The sequence below is a fragment of the Nilaparvata lugens genome, chromosome 10, assembly GCF_014356525.2.
Source record: "Nilaparvata lugens isolate BPH chromosome 10, ASM1435652v1, whole genome shotgun sequence".
NCBI classification, from domain to species: Eukaryota; Metazoa; Arthropoda; class Insecta; order Hemiptera; family Delphacidae; genus Nilaparvata; species Nilaparvata lugens.
Window position 1 is genome coordinate 41,334,574 of NC_052513.1, and position 22,471 is coordinate 41,357,044.

At 32.4% G+C, this 22,471-nt stretch overlaps 1 protein-coding gene across 5 annotated transcripts in view; it reads left to right on the forward strand.

Annotated features, from left to right (window-relative positions):
- LOC111060330 (RNA exonuclease 3-like) overlaps positions 1 to 17,190 on the forward strand; it is a 102,058-nt gene extending 84,868 nt beyond the window's left edge. For all 5 annotated transcript variants that reach the window (XM_039436879.1, XM_039436877.1, XM_039436878.1 and 2 more), the window contains 2 exons: positions 5,181 to 5,447; positions 13,776 to 17,190. In XM_039436879.1, coding sequence (XP_039292813.1) covers positions 5,181 to 5,447; positions 13,776 to 15,178 — 1,670 coding nt within the window. In that variant the 3' untranslated portion in view covers positions 15,179 to 17,190. The remainder of the gene's footprint in view (positions 1 to 5,180; positions 5,448 to 13,775) is intronic.
- Positions 17,191 to 22,471: the final 5,281 nt, after the last annotated feature.

The following is a 22,471-nucleotide window of genomic DNA, read 5'->3' on the forward strand; positions in this document are numbered from 1 at the left end:
CTTGAAGGGGGTTAGCTATTTTTCTGTCTTATATTGTTATTTATTTGAAGTTATTAACCTTAAGATTCGTTATCAACCCTAAGTACTTGTTTTGTTGTTATGAGGTCTAGATATTATTTCCATATAAATACAGGATCTAAATCTTGAAGGGGGTTAGCTATTTTTCTGTTTTATATTGTTATTTATTTGAAGTTATTAACCTTAAGATTCGCTATTAACCTTCAGTACTTGTTTAGTTGTTATGAGGTCTAGGAATATTATTTCCATATAAATACAGGATTTAAATCTTGAAGGGTGTTAGCTATTTTTCTGTTTTATATTGTTATTTATTTGAAGTTGTTAACCTTAAGATTCTTCATTTACCTTCAAGTTATAAAGATAAAGGGTTTTTATCAAACTCTCCGAACCTTAATATTGTGCTTGCATTGAAATCGATATTATTATCTTCTTATCAGAACTTTATCTATTTTTTGTTGTATTCTTTTTCTATACTTGGAAACTTTCTTCAATATTATCAAACACTTTTAACCTTAATCACCATAAGTACAGTATCTAATTTTGAAAGGGTGGTTAGTTATTCACTGTTTTAATCCTTATTTACTCCGACACATTCTTTTATTAGCAAACTGTTTTTTAACCTTCATTTTGCATTGAATACGATATTATTCGTATTAGAGCTTAAGCCATTTTTTTGTTGTATTTCGTATTCATTTTAAAACAATCTTCAATTATTATTAGACACTTTTATCCTTAATTACCATAAGTACAGTATCTAATATCTAATTTTGAAAGGGTGGTTAGTTATTTACTGTTTTATTCCTAGTTTACTCAGAAACATTATTTAGTTATCAAACTATTCCAACCTTAATTTGTGCATGCAATGAATTTGATATTATTCTATTCATATCAGAACTTTAGCTGTTTTTCAAACCCTCTCAATACCAGAAGTTTTTTAACCAGACCACTCCCGTATTATCGGATGGGCACGTTAAACTGTCGGTCCCGGCTGAAGTATGACAGTCGTAAGGCCCATTGACGGCTTAAATTATAAATTCAGGCGGTGGGACCTTCCCGCAAGGGACTCACCACCAACAAAAGCCATACGAATTTACTTTTAGCTGTTTTTCTGTTATATTCCTCATTCACTCCAAAAATTCTTGAATTATCAAATTATTTTAACATTAATTACGCGTTCAATTCTATATTATTCTATTCATATAAGAGCTTTAGCTTTTTTTCTGTTTTATTCCTCATTTTCTTGTAAACATCCCTCAATTATCAAACAGTTTTTCAACCAAAATTGCGTAGTGACAGAGGACCGAGAAGCGTGGAGAGCTGTAGTGGAGGCGGCCAAAGCTCATATTGGGCTTTAGTGCTGAAAAAAAAATTGCGTAGTGAATTCAATATTATTGATTATTCTATCCATATTAGAGCTTTAACAATTTTTCGATTTTATTCCTTATTTACTCCGAAACATTCTTGTATTAGCAAACTGTTTTTCAACCTCAATCGGACATTGAATTCGATATTATTTATTATTCTATCCATATTAGAGTTTAACAATTTTTCTATTTTATTCCACATTCACTCCGAAACATTCTTCTATTATCAAACTGTTTTTCAACCTCAATCGGGCATTGAATTCGATATTATTTATTATTCTATCCATATTAGAGTTTCAACAATTTTTGTTTTCTATTCGTTATTTACTTACAAACATTCTTCAATTAGCATTCTTCTCTAACTTTATTGCGTAATGAATTTGATATTATTATTCAATTTATGTTAGAGCCTTAGCTATTTTCTATTTTATTCCTCACTTTCTTGGAAACATCGTTCAATTATCAAACTGTTTTTCAACCTTAATTGCGTATTGATTCCTTTATTATTCTATTAATATTAGAGCATTAGCTATTTTCTGTTTTATTCGCTATTTACTTAGACAAATTCTTCAATAATTATGAAACTCTTTCAACCTTATTGCGCATTAAGCTCTCTATATTATTGGGATCATACTGGCTTTACTATTGCGTTTTACTTTTTTCACTATGACCAATTAATTTGATGGAAGTTAGACAGATATATTATAGCAATTGACTTACAAAATGGCAATATGGTTTTGCTGGAAATGTCGTAAACATGCTATGAGTCATCCAGATTTTGAAGTTAATACTAAAATACATTGAGTGGGGACATTGATAACGTTAAAATTATTCAGTCTACTTCAGTTACTCGCTGGTACTGTTTGCAGTTTGTTCGCTTAATTTTTAGTTTTTATACTACTTTTAAAAAATTCTCTATCATCTTGACTTTCGACATGAACACTACTTATTGTTGAAGTTTTTAGTTGTATGTAAATGTGTGAAACTTATTCGTGATTCACTCGGACTATCTGTTCGCGTAGAATGTAGAAACAGTTTGAAATCTTATTCTATCATTTTGACTTTCGACAGGATAACTTGTGATAACTTTGATCTTCTACAATATCTAAGTTTTAGGGTTTATTGAAGTGTGTGGAACTGATTATTAACTCATTCGGACTATCTGTTCGCGTAGAATGTAGAAACAGTTTGTAAAACTTATTCTATCATTTTGACTTTCGACATGATAACTTTTGATAACTTTGATCTTCTACAATATCTAAGTTTAAGGGTTTATTGAAGTGTGTGAAATGTATTCCTAACTCATTTAGACTATATGTTCGCCTAGAATGTAGAATCTATAACTCTTTAAAAAACTTATGCCATTCTGACTTTTGACTAGGATCTTCTACGATATTGAAGTATCCAGATTTTTTATTACGTGTGTGAAACCGATTCGTAACTCGTTCGGACTATCTGTTCGCGTAAAATGTAGATTTTATAACAGTTTGAAAACCTTATACCATCTTGACTCTCGACATGATAACGACTTTGATCTTCGACAATATTGAAGTTTCAAGATTTATTACGTGTGTGAAACTGATTCGTAACTTATTCGGGGACTATCTGTTCGCGTAGAATGTAGAATCTACAACTCTTTAAAAACCTTATAACATCTCGACATGATAACAACTTGGATCTTCGACAATATTGAAGTTTTAGGTTTTATTTACCAGTGTGATACTCATCGCATGGTACCTGTAGTATATTGTCCCATCTGTCAGCCACCCAATCACCCAGGTATCTTGAATTTATAGTTTTTCTCTGAGATGAACGTGAAGTTGCTCTTTCTTTTCAAATTTGATTGTATGAGAGACAGGAGATGCTGTGGTATCTCTCCATAAGTGAGAGAATAAGATGTTGATGTTGTCAATACCTTCTTATTGATAATATAGTGTTATTTATAAAAATAATATGAAAACTTGTAGTGCCCTATATTATTGAAAACTTGAAAATATTTCATTAATAAAGGGTACTACAAGCTCTCATATTATTTTTATTAATTTGTACAAAAATAGGCCATTTAAGTGAAGTGTTTTTAGTGTTATTTATTTATTTAAGTGTTATTTATTTAGTGTTATTATTCAATCATACAGAATTACGCAACTTTTAGAAGAGTAGGTACCACATGCTTACGCCCTAAACGGTTCCAATTCTAATCTTTGACAATATCATCGTCTTATTCTTTCTTTCTTGTTCTATTCGTGGGTTCTTAGTTTTTTCTCTGAGAATTTCATATTTCTCTCCTATTCTATTTGTTACTTAATTTAGTACTGTACTGTAAGTGAAATTTAGTGTAGTACATTCCTTTCATAGTTTAATTCCTCGTGGTTTTTTTGGCCAAAACGTGGTATCTCTGCGAATTTCATATATCTTTCCTATTCTATTTGTTACATAATTTAGTACTGTAAGTGGAATTTAGTGTAGTACATTCGTTTCATAGTTTAATTCCTCGTGGTTTTTTTGGCCAAAACGTGGTATCTCTGCGAATTTCATATATCTTTCCTATTCTATTTGTTACATAATTTAGTACTGTATTGTTGGTGAAATTTTGGTGTAGTATATTCCTTTCATAATTTAATTCCTCGTGTTTTTTTTGGCCAAAACGTGGTATCTCTGCGAATTTCATATATCTTTCCTATTCTATTTGTTACATAATTTAGTACTGTAAGTGAAATTTAGTGTAGTACATTTGTTTCATAGTTTAATTCCTCGTGTTTTTTTTTTTTTGCTAAAACGTGTTATCTGCTTGATTCTTCTGTACTATGAAGCTTTCAATCTATTGTAGACTAGTAAGTAACCCGTGCTCTGCAAGGGTCTAAGTAAAAACTTGACAAACTGAGAACTTGACTCACTGAAATCTTGAAGAATTTAAATTTGCCTATAACCATCCTCGGTAAATTAAGAATCCATATGCAAAATTTCAAGTTAATCAGTCCAGTAGTTCAGACTAATCTTGATGATGCGTGATTCGTGAATTTCCTATCCCATACGTGTATGAGCCAATTCTTTACTTTATTATATTATAGATTAAGCATGGAAAACTTGTATAATATAGTTGTCTCCGCTTCTAATTTAATCGTAGTTTACTATTAGCAGAATTCGTCTTTAATGTAGCTTATACAATTTTTTTTCACCGTTTCCTCTTTTATCATTGTAACTGCGATTTGAACAATTATATATTTCTTTCTTCTCCTTCGCTTCTCCTGTCTACTTCTTCTCCATCCTCATTTTCCCCTTCTTTTTCCATATTCTCCTACTTTCGTCTTTTTTTACCTGAGTTTTGTTTGCTTCTTCCTGTTTTCTCTTCTTCCTCAACCATCTTCTTCCTCTCCTCCTGTTGATCCCTTCCGTGGTCTCCTCCTATTTCTTCTACTTCTTCTTCTTCTTCTTCTTTTCTTCTTCTTCTTCTTCTTCTCCTTCTTAATCTTCTACTATTGTACTACTATTTCCTCTAGTTCTTTATTTTCTCTTCCTATCCTATCTTCTTTTTCTGTCTTCCTCTTCTTCCTCTCCTTGTGTTGTTTCCTTCCGTGGTCTTCTCCTATTTCTACTCCTTCTTCTTCTTTATTTTCTCTTCTTACTATATCTTCTTCTTCATCTTCTACTATTGTACTACTATTTATATTTTTATTTAGACTCCATATTGTTATATATGTGCTGCCGTTTTCCTCTTGTACTACTGTATTCCAATTTCATCATGAAGCTTGGTTTTTTGTTTGCATTATTTACTCATTTGTTCCATTCCAATTTGCTCAGGAAGCTTAGAGGGTGAGCAGAGTGCAAGCGGCAAGCAAGTGCACGCGCACACGCAGGACGTGCAGCACGCGAACGGCGCGGGCAACGCGCGTCGCAAACAGCAGCACAAGCAGCAGCAGCAACAGATGCGCAACACGGGCGGCGCAAGCAAACAGCCGACGAACTTCTCGCATCCCTTGCTTATGACGCAACTCAAGGGACATGGCGGCGCTGTGCTCGACATGGACTTCAGCCCGAATGGCAGATTCCTGGCCACCTGTGCTGACGGTAAACATTTTTCCTGTTTTCTAAATATTTTAGTTGCCAATGTTGTTGTAATGATGACCAATCCAATCCCTAACTTTAATTTTGAGAATTAAAGTGAGGTCCACGTTATAATGGCAGTGGAGGAAGATAGGAGAACAACGTTGCCGATCCTCAATGCCTTCTATAGACGGTAGCTGATACAGGTTTATTAATAAATCACATCACTTGAATGGGCTACTTTATTCAAATTAATTAAAACAATATAACAACTTGTAGTACTCTTTAAAAACTTTAAAATACAGAGTGTTTCAGAGAAACAGGAAATTTTGAAAGTTAAATAATTTCAATAAAACATCTTTAAATAAAGTTTTTCATATCATTCAATAGTAAAAATAATGCAATTTTAGAATAAATAATACCTTAACATTTATTTTTTGAAGATGACATCTTGTATGTGCATTCCTTTTCTACGCAAACATTCCAGTAGTATCTACATCACATTGTGTCCATGCATGGTTTGACGTAACATTACAACTGGAATTTTTGAAATCGCTTCTCGAATCTTGGCTTTCAATTCTGCAACAACGGAACAATTGAAAGCCGAGATTCGAGAAGCGATTTCAAAAATTCCAGTTGTAATGTTACGTCAAACCATGCATGGACAATGTGATGAAGAGACTACTGGAATGATTGCGTAGAAAAGAAACATACCTGCTAGATGTCATCTTCAAAAAATAAATGTTAAGGTATTAATTATTCTAAAATGGCATTATTTCTACTATTGAATGATATGAAAAACTTTATTTAAAGTTTTGTTTTTCTAGAAATTATTCAACTTTCATGACAGATGTTTGGTGGATGGAAACGAGTGGTTAGTGACGTCATGAAAATCAGTGGACGCCAGTAAGTTTCTGTCTCTACTTCCCCCATCTATAAGCAGCATAACAATATTGCATGCAATGTGGGAAGATTGAAACAATCTAACAGAGTTTGAAGGTGTGGAAATAATCATTTTAACCTCTATAATTTCAATATTTATATACCGGTTTTTCAAAAAGAATGACCCAATTTCAAACAGTTATAATTATGTTGAAAAATGGAGCAAACAATAATCATTTTAACCTCTATAATTTCAATATTTATATACCGGGTGTTTCAAAAAGAATGACCCAATTTTAAACAGTTATATTCATCTTGAAAAATGGAGCACACAAACCAATTTTACATCAAATTACTCACACAAGTATCAAGTTTATGATGGTGTATTATAAGTGCTCTATGTGCCCTCCTTTTGAGGCTCGGACGACATCTACACGGTAGCCAAATTCATCCCAGACTGTTCGCAAGTTGTCTTCTCGGACTGTTGCTACTGCATCAGTTATCCTGGTTTTTAGCTCCTCAATATCAAGTGCTAAGGGAGGAACAACGTTTAAGATCGTGTTTATGTTCCTCCCTTAGCACTCGATATTGAGGAGCTAAAAACCAGGATAACTGATGCAGTAGCAACAGTCCGAGAAGACAACTTGCGAACAGTCTGGGATGAATTTGGCTACCGTGTAGATGTCGTCCGAGCCTCAAAAGGAGGGCACATAGAGCACTTATAATACACCATCATAAACGTGATACTTGTGTGAGTAATTTGATGTAAAATTGGTTTGTGTGCACCATTTTTTAAAATAAATATAACTGTTTGAAATTTGGTCATTCTTTTTGAAACTACAAACTAGTTTATCCAAACTAACAGTCCATGTTAATAAATCTTCATATAATAAAATTAGTAGAATTGATGGTGATGTGAAATCTCTCCATAATAAGAAAACAAAGATATTGTCAAATTTCACTTTAATATATTAGTTATAATATTATAGTGAAATTTGACAATACCTTTGTTTTCTTATTATTCTTCATATAATATAGGAAATATCCAAAGTTCATAAATATACATTGGAATAGCAATGATACACTCTAGTTAATGTCGTTATCAGTGCTCCAGAAATAGGATTATTTCAACTTGGTTGAGTTGACAGTTTTTATAGTGTTGGATAAATTGAATGTGACACGAATCATGGTTAATAACTTGAAGCTTATCAATAATAGCACTGCTTCAATTTTTATAGATCTTTGATTGTGCCAGAATAGCTAGACTCTACTACTATTTTTAATAGTTGATGCTGATAGTAGAGGCCATATTGATCTCAGTATCGCTGAAATCTATTTCAAGAAATTCACATCCGTAATAATTTATAGTAGGCCTACTTACCCAATTTATTCATTTAATGAATAATGAATTTATTGCCAAATACAAGAAATATTTTTACAAATAAAATAATCATTAAATTACAATAGTTTATGGCGTGACTGGAAAAAGAAGCCTAAGTATTTAAGTTTAAATAATATAGCAATGGAAATTATATGGAACAACAACTGGTTCAAACTGTTTCCTCATTTTTTAATTAATCCAATCTGGTTACTTGAAAGATTTATCAAATATGATAATTATTAGTATCCTTTTGAATTGAGACATGACTAGAATCTGATATTTTATCCTGTAATAATGTGTTAAATAATTACTAGTAGTTCTGTGAACAGTAGACCTCACGCAGTATTCTCATCCACAAGTACCTGATTGAAACTATAGACCTTATGGAAATACAGCAATAGACTGGCTTCTCCACACATCTGTGTAATCACTTGTCAACTGATTCATGATGAATAATTCTATAGTCTGATTTTTACGGTAATATTGGCGTATGAAGGAGGCTCCTTTTTCCTTTTATATTACACTTGATATGCAAAATTTTCAAAAACCTTGTATGTACGTGGACGCGCAATTAAAAGAGGAACATACCTGTCAAATTTCATGATAATCTATTACCGCGTTTCGCCGTAAATGCGCAACAGATAAACATTTAAACGTTAAGAGAAATGCCAAACTCGACTTGAATCTTAGACCTCACTTCGCTCGGTCAACTAGTGATATTCTACAAAGTAATATGTTCCTTAAGAATTTACAGAAAATCATAAATTATCATTCTGTTCAGGGTCTATACATGAATACAGCAGCACAATATATTATGATATAAATAAAAATTTATAACCGGTTTCGGTTGTTACACCATTGTATCAGAGATTGACAATGGTGTGACAACTAGTACACCTTTATTTTCTGCTGTGATACGTCTAGTTTTAGATATTTATCCAATTATCAAGTTGAATAAAAAGACTAAAAAATTGTCAATAACCACAGATTTATTGATAGAAAGATCGGTTTCGGTTGTTACACCATTGTCAATCTCTGATACAATGGTGTAACAACCGAAACCGCTCTTTCTAACTATCAATAAATCTGTGGTTTTTGATAATTTTTTAGTCTTTTTATTCAACTTGATAATTGGATAAATACCTCAAACTAGACGTGTCACAGCAGAAAATAAAGGTGTACTAGTGGTTCAATATGATAAATAATAAATTCTCTCTTCATAGAAATGAATATGCATAAATTCTTTTTCATAATATATTCTCTTGCATAATAAATTCTCTTTCATAATAAATTATATTTTTCAAGTGGTCTGTGATGTAATGATTTATTCTCCAAACTTCCCCAAAGCAGTTTAAACAAATGATCTTGTAGAAAATTGATTAGATTGATATCCAATTATCAGACTTAGGAGATAAGGATTCAGTTGTTGTGGATTGAATTCTACTGTAATTCTGAGCAGTCTTCTCTTGGGTCGTGGTGCTGATTTGTCGCTGCCTGTCCAATCCCTTTTATAAGTTACCATGCGGTTTGACTGACTTTCGTTTTTGAATATTTTTTTACAATTTTCGTTTTTGATTTTTTTGTGCTTTACAAAATATTGACACACTAAAGTTTTAGTACAGTATTTACCTTCGAAATATTGTTTTTAATTTTGGTTAAAACCAACTCATGAATAAAATTCATTAGATTCATATCTAAAGACATGGTGAAACGTTTGATTGGTAAGTGTTTGAATATTTCAAATTTTCGGGAGTCTCTTTGTCAAGTTTTTACTGTTTAAATTAGTTTCGGATATGTGAAAAGAAACAGGTTTAGAGGGTGGGTCAATTAATTGTAGGAATTTGAATGTCTGGTAATTAAATTGTATTAAATATTTATTTGTAGGCATTGAGTTACTTTATAAATTAATGATTATTGAAATTGTTGGATGATCTTCAAGAATTAACAGTCCTTAAGACTCTAAAGTCTCTTAGACCCGCCGCAAAGTATACCCACGCTAATCCACGAAAAGCTACCCACGCCGTGGGATGTTTTGTAAACCATTGCTATAGAATTATTCATAATCAATCAGCTGACAAGTGAATTATTCATTGCATGTATTACACAGATGTCTGGAGAAGCCTAGCAATGGTTTACAAAACATCCATAATGTTTTATAATATTATAAATGGGCCTTATAAGCTCTGTAGATCCACTCAAGTTGAATTTAATCAGATGTATGGAATTTTGTCCATGAATGTATGAATGAGTTGTGAAGTTAGTAAAGTAAAGTAAATAACTTGTAAACTATTATCGTAATGAATAATGAAGACTTGTAAACCTATAACCTCTTTAAGATGTGGATTGAATTAACCGATACTGCTTTTATTATTAATACAATAATTTAAGTCGTTGTAATTAGTCCTTGAAATAATACAAGGAGTGTCCTTAATTTTTATCTCTCGATCAGTGCTTCTTTGTAAAATTAATAAATAAATAAATAAATGTCATTCTTCACTGTCACTATCATCGAAATATTGTAGGCAAGATCAGACATAAGATCTACCTCTCCGTTTTATTAAGAAACCCCAATGTTTTCGGAAATTGGTGTATCAAACTGTATTGTGATACTTATGAATACTGTAGTAAACTTCCCACTCGAAAATAGTCCTATAAACTCTAATTGGATGTGAATATGCTCTAATATTATTGCAAATGCATGTAAGGTGGTATGTTAAGATTATTAACAACTTAATTGGTTCTTGGATCCAAAAGTTCACAATTTTAAGGGGTAGGTGAAGGTTTCACTTAATTATAGGAAGTGAAATTCTAAAAAAAAAACATTTTTGTATAGCATGCATGTTGCAAGTCTTTCAATACATGACTTGTCATTTTATATAGCCTGATATCTGGTGAATGAGGTGGCACATGTATGAAATATGTTATTCATTAACAATTCATAGATTAGTTACTATAAATAGAAATAAAAATCAAAATCTACCCTCTTTTTGAATTATTTAATCACAATATCACTTGAAAATGGCATCAATGTTGAAACATGTTGTGATTAAATAATTAAAAAAAGGGTACTAAGATTTTTAATTTTTATTTCTATTTATACTACAAGTAGCCCTATACAGAAAAGAGACAATTAGTTACTATGTATTTCACCCATCTCTACTTAAAATAGCATTTTTTTGTTGAAAATTAAAGTTCTCAAGGCCGTTTGCACAGTGAAAGCTTAAACTGAATTCGATCAGCTGTTGGCTTAACCTCAAAATGAGACACATTATAAGAAATTATACTTGATATAAATGTAATCCAGTTTAAGATGAAATTTGATTTAAACTAGCACTGTACAAACGGCACTTAGAGCCGTTTGTTCAGTCAAAGCTTAAACTGAATTCAATCAGCTGTTGTCTTAAACTCAAAATGAATCACGTTATAACAAATGATACTTAATATGAATTTAATCCAGTTTAAGATGAAATTTGATTTAAACGCTTGAATTTGATTTAAGTTAAATTTGATTTAAGTGCAAACGGCACTTAGAGCCGTTTGTTCAGTCAAAGCTTTAACTGAATTAAATCAGCTGTTGGCTTAACCTCAAAATGAATCACATTATAAGAAATGATACTTGATATGAATTTAATTCAGTTTAAGATGAAATTTAGTTTAACTGGCACTTTGTGAACGGCATTTGATAACATAAAATTCAGAAAATTATTTTAACATGCCGGTAACTAGAGAAATCTGTTATTTATATGTATGTAAATACATACAAATAAGATACCAATATCAAATATATACAACTGTATATAAATACAGTTTATATGTAGGAACGATGTTTTTCGCCCATATCTTCAGGGGAAACTGTTATCCCGTGTTTTGTTTATTGGTTTTAAAAGTTTAATCATTAAAATAAATCATTTAAATTTAATTTAATAGTATTAATCATTCAAATTCTGCGTTAGTATACAGTGATATCATAGAGGAAAGATAACATAAGCTATCTATTGTGGTATCTTCTCTCTATGGCCATATCTAGTTGGATGCCTTGGCCAATGTTTGGGGAATCATTCTAAGGAGAATGACAACGTCGTATAACTAGGTTCAGAGAGAGATAACCTGGATTTGAGAGCTGTGGAAAGCGAGAAAACTTTGAATATTAGAAATAAATAAATATCTAGAAATTGAGTCCCGATTTTCATGTAAATCTAACCAGCTGACAGCTGAATCTAGACCTAGTGTTACAACGTTGCCAGCTCGTTTGGCTAAACGTCTAACTAGAGATGGCTGCAGTTTTCAGTACTGTATAGGCTATTTGTTAGAGTAGAATGATGAGGAAGGATATCTAGGTTGAATGGAATGGGAGACACCCTAATAATAATTTATTTGAAAGATTATGACCCCATTGCACAAATGTATGTTAAATGTTAACGGTGATTAAATGGCTGTTAAATGACACGATAACCAATCAGATGCAGCGAAAACGAATTTAATTAGCACTTAATCACGATGTGAGTTTAACAGATTTTTTTGCAATTGGGTACAGATTAGTAACGTGACGGTACATTTGAATTTGAAAATACAAAACTTATAGAGTTGTAGATTTATCCAAATCCAGTTGAATTCGGTTCATATAATCTTATTTCCTCACGTTATTCTCTCACCTTAAATCTTGATAAAAGAAGGGATGAATAAATAAATCTTGATAGGGATGATTATAAATTTAATAATCTGAATAACTGAATCCGGTACTGAAATTTTAAAATTCTCTGCAATTCTGCTAGTATTTTTTCTACAATTTTAATTTCTATCAATGAATGAGTAAGTTCTCATTTATGCTCCTGTAGTTTTCTCTGGTGTTACTGAACATCAACGTTTCGTCGCGTACTGATAACAAATTCGTAAAAACTCTTATTCCTTGTCTAGTATTTCTAATACTAGAAATACCATCAAATCAGTTGTTATTGTTTACATCACTTGTAACATAAATATTACAAGTGTACTGATATGCATAATATTTATAATATGCCTTTGTTGACAGACACTGTCATATTACTCATATTGTATTATGGATATTTCTCAAAAAATTGTATTTCTCATTATCATCTGTATTTTAATGATCAGTGTTATTTTGAGAAATACATTGACAGTTTTTGGGAATATTGCTAGTATTTGGTAGGCTAATCATAAGAATATTGAATCTAGATTATAAATTGGGTGTATGTTAAGTCCTAACTAACCAGCTTGATAAATATCACAACCGACTGCATTATCCTGTGTAAATAATTTTCCCATTTATATCTCAAAACTACATATTTGAGAGCAACATAATCAAGGTTTTTGGAGTAGGCAGTTTACGGTTTTGTTGGATTTTTCTATTGAAACAAATTTTGGTTTATTGGTACCATAATGAAAAGGTTTTTGGAGTAAGTAGCTCACGGTTTTTGTTGTAATATAGTGAGGCCACGTTATAATAGCAGTGGAGAAAGATAGGAGAACAGCGTTGCCGATTCTCTGCTTTCTATAGATAATAGCTGATATCTGATGTAATGTTACCGTTCAATCTTGTTTAAAATAATCAATTAAGCTTAAATTTTACTTTTTGTGTAGTTGAGAGATTGACAATGGTGTAATAACCGAAACCGGTCTTTCTAAGTACCAATAAATCTGTGGTTTTTTGACAATTTTTTAGTCTTTTTCATTCAATTCAAGCTTAAATTTTATTTTCCAAGAAAATTTTTTTGAATGATCGATTTCTATAATTGAGATCAAAGATTTAATTGAGTTATTATATTTCTATATTATCAAAAACGAACTGGCAACGTTGCAGAGCTAGAAAAGGATAGCGCTATCTGCTTTGTTGAATGATTGACAAGGATAGCTACACCGATATCAATCAAATACTGCCATTATAACGTGGACCTCACTACAGTAATGTTGTATTTGTGATGATTAGATTACAATATAGGTTTGAGAACCTCACGATATTTGGGTTACCCTACTTTTGACTCATAATAGTAATGTTGCATCTGTGATGATTAGAGTAAGGTTCAGGTCTGAGAACTTGATTGACAATTTTTGGATTACTTTTGACTCAACAGACGGTGCCAGCAGCGGCACATCAAGTGGCAGTGAGGGGAACAAGGAGAACACCCCCTCCAAGACGGTTGGACTCTCCAGGCGTCAGAAGAAGAATTATCGCGGACGCCGTGAGGACAGCTCTTCACCCGGCACTACAGTGAAGAAGAAATCTGTCACCAGTGGTCGACTCACCAAAAGTTTGCTCAACCACGACATCAACAAACAATATGCCAAGCTTTGTTGGAAGGGCGTTTCCGGTGGGGACATGACAATCATTCACCACTTGAAGAAGCATGTCCTGAACCCCGATGACCTCCTCTGGATGGGATACCCGGTGGAAAGCTCCACGTATCCAGGCCACGCCATCGTATACAAACCAGCCTTGGACTACTCCAAGACCATCCACAACACTCACCACTACAACAGAAGCAAAAGCCCAATGAAGACAGCGGCCAGTGAGCAGTCTGATCAACCGATCATGGGGTTTGATGTGAACGCAAGGGAATTCGTGCCCAAAGTCGTCAACTATGGGACAACACTCATCAAACGGAACTCAGACCCAGACTTCAAGGCGCAGATTCCTGCAGCAACATCCCCGAAGAAGATGTGTGCCAATGAGTGCCAAGCAGCAAGGAAGTGTGTCAGGTGTGGGAAGGAGTACTTTGTCTCTCAAGATGGCAGCTATTTGACCACAGAACAATGTGTCTATCACTGGGGCAAACTGCGGACTCAGTTCGATCGCAACTCTTTATATGAGTGTTGCAAGGGGGAGCAAAATACGAAAGGCTGCACAACGGGGAAACTACATGTATGGAATGGGCTACATGAGAACTGTTTCAATCCTGTGCCTGGTTTCGTGAAGACTCGGCCCAGGAAGACACCTCTCCCGGAAAGTCTAGGTCTCAGTGTATATGCCATCGACTGTGAGATGTGCTACACCACACAAGGATTTGAACTGGCAAGGATCACCGTGGTGAGTTCTGATGGGAGACTCGTGTATGATACCTATGTCAGACCTGAGAACGAGGTAGTCGACTACAACACCCGCTTCTCCGGAATCACGGCCAATGAGATCAACAAGCAGGGCGCGTCCAAGGTTCTCCGAGAGGTCCAGAACGATTTGATGGGTTTCATCTACGCGGACACGATCCTCATTGGACATGGCGTGGAGAACGATCTAATTGCTCTAAAAATGATTCACACTACGATCATTGACACTGCGTATGTGTTCCCGCACTTCTTCGGATTGCCTTATAAGCGTTCCCTGAAGTCACTGGTGAAGTTCTGCCTGAAGCGTGAAATTCAGATGGAAGCGACTGGTCACGACAGCTTCGAGGATGCCCGTTCGTGTCTCGAGCTGATGCTGTGGAAATTGCAAGAAGACCACGCCCAATCGTCTGTCTTGTCAGCCAATAGACTGTGATAACTAACTTACTCTACTGCCAAACATTGGGACAATTCACTGCTCTTCATCATCCCACATTTAATTCCCTCTTGTGATAATCAACTATTCCAATTGTTTCTCCAACATATCACATCAGTTTCACCTGTGTATACTAAAAAAAAACAATTCGACTGAAAAACTGTGTACGAGGTGGAACTAGTACTGAAGTCATGTAAAAATTACAACTATATATCATCAATGTGCCTTTTCAGTTTCACTGTGACTTAGACTGTAATCATGTTAGAATAATAACTTCCATTTTACTATTATTACAATCATAGTAATGACAAAATATTGTCAATACAAGTCGATTCATTGTTTTACTGTTACAATCGTAAAAATGACTTGAATTGACAAAATTGTCATTCGTCGAATCATTTCACTGAAATTGGCAAAATATTGTCAATACAAGTTGAATCATTTCATTGTTACATTGACAAATCATTGTCAATACAAGTCCATTCATTATTTCTATGACTAAAATTATTGACAGAACTTTGCAGTTACATTATCGAGTGACATGTTTGAATAATTGAAACCAGGAATGATGTTGATATTAAACCACGACTATGGTCAATTTCTTTCAACTTTCAAAACACACACTTGTATCTTGGTACGATTGTGTTTTTTATAAGCTTAAACCTAATCGATTGTAGTCGATGTATAATCTTAACAGTCTGCTAGGTTAGGATTTTTCAATTTTTGTACTAAGTATCTTGTGTCACAAATTGTAGCCTGCTGCTCCTACAAATCCATCCAGTTTTGTAATAATTTCTCACTACTTTTGATAATTGTAGTGATATATTGACTGAATTTCATTGTTCTATCATACAGCCAGACCAAATAATATCGCACACTTTTCCATTTTTCCTTTCATATTACTTAATTTGTGTCGATATCTTATTGAAATTCACAATCATTACCACCAGATTTACGTTGTGATGAACGTTTTCTATGAATGAATGTAGTTCCTATGTAATTGAATAAGACTTGATTGTTATTGTCGGGTAGAAATATTTTGGTAATAATACTTTTCGTGTATGATACTGCTATCTTAATATGTATGTAATATTTATAAATATTATTCAAATGTTGAATTACTGGGAATATTGCTTCGTATTCCATGACATTCTGAATAATATGCATGTGGACGAAATATTGGTAACAGATCATAGTATGTATTCAAATATGAGTGACTAGAATTTTGTCTGACTTATAATATTTGAAATAATCTAATACTTCCAATACCAGTCCAATTATTTCTACAATCTACTTATAAAATAATTTTAGATATAAGAAGCGTATATTTTTAATGTTAATAGAATGAACAAATTGATTAATCTAATTGAATTTGATAATTATTAAACTTTGGGTTTCCCAGAACTAATGTCAGTAGGCTGAAACTAAACTCATGATATAATTTTGGTGTGTGTTAATTTTATGTAGGATTCAAGAATATCGCAAGATGATCTCATGATAAAAACTTGAAAATAAACGAATATATTCTTAAATCTTATGTAATATCCACGAGTTTTAATTTTCATAATAATGGATGGCTTTATCGAGACATAAAATTTTATCCATTAGAGTAAAATAATCATAATATTGTGTAATTTGTAAACTAAATAATGTGTAGTCATTCAATTATGATTCTAAACTTTCTAATTATTCATTATTTTCTGAGTTATTGATATTGTTTGTAGATTAAGTTTTGTATTGTTTTTCTATTACTGTTAGTCTGTTCTACCAATAATTGATGTATTGCAGCAAGTAATTAACTTGAATCATACAATATTCGAAAGTATTATTATCAAGATGAGCCCTGTTTTTGTTTACAAGTGTTGTATTATTTTGATCGTCTTTTCTACTGTCAATATGTCAACAAATTTTTGATAAAAAATGTCGAAAACTGATTGTGATGATATAGGGAACAATCGAATTGATATGTGAGGATGACTATTAAAATTGAAATGTTCGATGAGGTGCAAAAATAGTTGTATTTATTTGAAACCCTATCTGAAGCTAATGTTCTGACTGATATTCTACTATCAGCTTGAAAAAATAGTTTGGTCCGTAAAATTGATAATAAAAATGGTAAAAGATATGAAGACTTCATCCCAATTATTGAGGATATCATTCATAAAGGTTAACAGGTAATGTTGAAAGATTGACAGGTTAATATCTGAAGCTAGTGTTCTGACAGGTATTCTAGAAAACATAGTTTGGTTTGTAAAATTGATAATAAAAATGGTAAAATATATGAAGACTTCATCCCAATTATTGAGGATATCATTCATAAAGGTTAACAGGTTAATGTTGAAAGATTGACAGGTTAATATCTGAAGCTAGTGTTCTGACAGGTATTCTAGAAAACATAGTTTGGTTTGTAAAATTGATAATAAAAATGGTAAAATATATGAAGACTTCATCCCAATTATTGAGGATATCATTCATAAAGGTTAACAGGTTAATGTTGAAAGATTGACAAGTTAAAATATTCTCCTCTGAACCAGGGAATTTCAAAAATTAGAGTTTTATTTTCAAGCAGATAGTTTTCATGGTTGAAATAATTACTGAATTGTGCTGAACCATACAAGTATTCATTATTCAAAACTGATATTTTCTTTGCTTATTTTAAAATTCCGATGTTGGAGAAATAAAAATGATCTATATAGCCTACTAGCCGTCAGGCTCGCTTCGCTCGCCATATCCGTCTAGCCCCCCGACTTGATCGTCCAAGAATGAGATCAGCAGGCTCGCTTCGCTCGCCTGCATTTTTCATTTGAGCATTTTTATCATATGTTAGAACAATCCAGTCGGGGGTCCAGACTAAACGTCTGGCTAAACGGATATGGCGAGCAAAGCGAGCCTGACGGCTAGTAATATAATATTCCCAGGATTGAAGTAGCAGTGCCCAATCAATATTTTCCGCGATAAATGCATTTAAATCTTCAACTTGGTGCCTACCAAATTTGAACGTTTTTGGTCCGGTAGATTTTTAATTATGCGAGTGAGTGAGTGAGTGAGTGAATAAGTGAGTCAGTCAGTCAGTCAGTGAGTGAGTGCCATTCCGATTTATATATATAGATAAAAGTACTGTAGCTTCTCAACTTATTTTCATTATTATTTGATTAAAAGCAGCTCAATAACTGAAAATCTTCTATGATAATTGAACTGAGTGTTAAATTTAAAGTTTTTCAGTACGATAATTTACATTTGTTTAGTAATTTGCTTTTTTGAAGCATTTCTAACATATATTTGAATTTATTGGAAAAAGAATCAATTTTCAATATACAGTAATATACTAATAAATCAAGTAAAAAATAAGAAGGTACAGTATACATATTAGAGAAAAATATACTTTAAATAATATAAAACTGCAAATTAGTTTTTTCATGCTCTGCCAACGTACGTGGACCCAGTGTGTTGCTGTAAGAGGACACTTTTCAGAAATATAACTTTTATCAGGAAATAAAAATTCTAAGTACCTTTTAGATTTTTAATTTTTTGATAAATTGGAGTATCCCTCACCAAAAAACTAACTATAGTCAGGTCCACGTTATAATGGCAGTGAAGAAAGATAGGAGAAAAACGTTGCCGAACCTATGTCTTGTCAATGCCTTCTATAGACGGTAGCTGATACAGGTTTATCGATGTAATATTAACGTTTCACTCTCGTTTAAAATAATAAATTATATTTTTCAATAATTTCATAATGAATTTACATGATAAAGATGAAATATTTTGTTAATCATTTATTAATTCTACATTGTTAAAAGACAATCTGGCAACAGAGCAAAGCGAGAAAGAGATAGCGCTATCCGCTTTTTTGAATGATAGACAAGGATAGCAATAACATTGCTAATCAAACACTGCCATTATAACGTGGACCTCACTATAGTAAGTAGTACTATCATAGGCGATTATGCTTCCTGTATGATCATTCTATGATATTTTTATTTGAGGGTGATGCCCACATGAGCTCTAGGCTTGTGCCTGAGTCACGAGAACGATGATAATATGCTGTATGATCATGAAGACAGGCTTGTAGATATTAAGCTAGAAAATTTCGCATTTGAGAGTATATTTTTATCGTTCCATTTCACTCTGAGATATAGAATTATTGTTTTTTTTTTTTGTGGTGGACTTATAACTGGAAGGAATACGGGTAAAATTAAACTATTTTTCATGACCTTACATCACAAAATCTTGGTTATTCAATATATGTCTCATCGTGAAATTGAATTGAGTAAATCTACGAATTCAATTTGTTCTCAATCCTGAAATTCAACCTCAACTGCTGGAAAATCGATTGTATTTTTCAATGATGAAGACAGAGGTAAGTCTCTAGTCTAGTGAAACCTTATAGTCTTCAAATTATCATGAATCACGCTACGAGGCTGTGGAGTTGAGAAATAATTTTAAGTTACTGTAGTTCAATATTTAGTAGGCCTATTAATTAACCTATTTCGGACTATGTGTTATCTAAATTTGGTAGAGGAATAGCACAAGGTTACCTTTTTTCCCGTCTCCCTCTCCCTCTCGTGGGTTAAGTGGAAGAGGGGGCTTTTATTGTCTCAATTTCGCCCACATCATTTTTAAAATTGTAAAGTGTAAATAAAAGGCATTTATCTATCTATCTACCTATCATTTTGATAATGTACTTATAGTATAAGAATAAATGGATAAAGATCAATGAATTACCGTCTATATTACAATAGTTTAACAAAAAATTCTTTCAATTACAATTTTTGATCAAATGATTTGAAATCTTATAGTTTTATTGGAATGACTGAATCATAAATAAATTTTTAAAATGCTTCATTAAATTCAACAATGAAACTTTTGAAATCGGTACCCTCAATAGATTTCTTATAAGTTATCAAGATATCAATTCTAAAAAATCTCAAAATCTAGATGAGTTGAATGAAAAATCATGGAATTAATCATATCATTGTCTGCTTGAATTCTATATCATTTCTGACTAATTTTTTTAAATTTTTTATCCAACTTTATTATTTTTCTTCAACAATCAGTTAATGTGGTTCACTGTAATGACTTGGGAACAATACTCACTGAGTGACTTGTCCATGAATTTGAAAGACCTTGACATCAAGTCAGTAATAGGCTAAAAATACAATTAGATACTAATAATAATAATCAAAGATTACAAGATTGAAACCGTCAGTTTTTCCTAATCTCTAACATTTTTTAAAAGAAACATATACACTATACAGTACAAAGAAAATAGAGTTAAACAGTGAATCTATAAATTAAATAAATATAAAGAATATATTATTAACTAGCCGTCAGGCTCGCTTCGCTCGCCATATCCGTCTAGCCAGGGGGCTCCGCCCCCTGGACCCCCGACTGGTTCATCCAAGAATGAGATCAGCAGGCTCGCTTCGCTCGCCATATCCGTCTAGCCAGGGGGCTCCGCCCCCTGGACCCCCGACTAAATCGCCTCGCTTCGCTCGCCTGCATTTTTCATTTGAGCATTTTTATCATATGTTGGACGATCCAGTCGGGGGTCCAGACTAAACGTCTGGCTAAACGGATATGGCGAGCGAAGCGAGCCTGACGGCTAGTAATATAATATTCTCAGGAATAGCTCTGATCAAAGTAGCAGTGCCCAATCAATTTTTCCGCGATAAATGCATTTCAATCTTCAACTTGGTGCCAACCTAACAAAGTCAACTCAACTTAATGCCAACCTGACAAAATTATTAATTTAGTTGCCAGTTAACAACTGTTTCGAAGAGGTACTCTATCTAGATTATAGTTCTATAGTAACATATGATAAGGAAATTTCAATTATAATTAAGAGATTGGGAGAAGAAGAATATACATGCTAAAAGACGAACTTTAAACCCTTAAAAATAACCCTTAGAGTTAAAATATTGCCAAAAGATTTCTTAGTGCGCCTCTAAAGGGCCAACTGAACATACCTACCAAATTTGAACGTTTTTGGTCCGGTAGATTTTTAGTTCTGCGAGTGAGTGAGTGAGTGAGTGAGTCAGTCAGTCAGTCAGTGAGTGAGTGCCATTTCGCATTTATATATATAGATACAGTACAAAGAAAATAGAGTTAAACAGTGAATCTAAAAATCAAATAAATATAAAGAATATATTATTAATATAGTAATATTATATAATATATACAATATCATATAGTAATATGATTAATATTAGTAATCACTAATACTATATATCGGCCTGTCTCCCAAGATCTTTCTTAATTATTGAGATTCTAATTGGTTGCCCATTACTTACTAGATCATGAACATATATAATAATTATTCTCCCACGAAAATTTTTGCAATTATTGAAATCATGTTTTCCCTGAAATTTTTATTATTACTTTGAAATTGACTGAGAGGTTTCCAAAATAGTATTGTTTTAAATCTTATATTAACTGTATAATAATATGAAATATTTTCATCTTAATAATGAAATTAATTATAAAACTATTGAAAAGTATAATTTCTTGCTTAATAAAATATTATTGATTATTTTAAACGAGTAGTCACGTTTTTGGTTTTTTGGTATTTCTTCAAAATTATATTTTTAATATATGAATATTTCCTATTTTAGTTATAATAATGTGAAATATTTCTTCTATGCTTAGTTTTGAAGCATCTTAATTTGAAAATCTACTTTGTAAAAATACTTGAGGACTGAAGATTTTGTGAAGTGAACTCATCTACAAGGCAACCTATGTCGGACTATGTGTAACCTTATCTAAATTTGGGAGAGGAATAGCACAAGGTTACCTTATTCTTCCTCTCCGTATCATTTTGATAATGTACTTATTGTATAATTGAATGAAGAATTGAATAAAGGAAGAATTGACAGTTAATATTACATCAATAAACCTGTATCAGCTACCGGTTAAAGATGGCATTGACAAGACAGAGGTTCGGCAACGTTGTTCCACTGCCATTATAACGTGGACCTCACTGTAGTTGAGTTTCTATAAATATATGGGACGAACTACTAGTAAACTTTCTATTTAAATTGATTTTTTAACATATTTTTTCCCCAAATCAAATAATTTATTTGCCATACAATGAATCATATTCAAAACAAATAAAAGAAAATACATAATCCTATAATCAAAAGTATAAAATAATAAAACATAAATAATACCAAAATCATAATTAGATACTTTTAATGTTTATGAATTATTATAATAATTATAATGGAGATCGAGTTGGGAATATTTTAATAATTATTTATGGATCCGCAATAGATGATTCTATAAAAATTACTT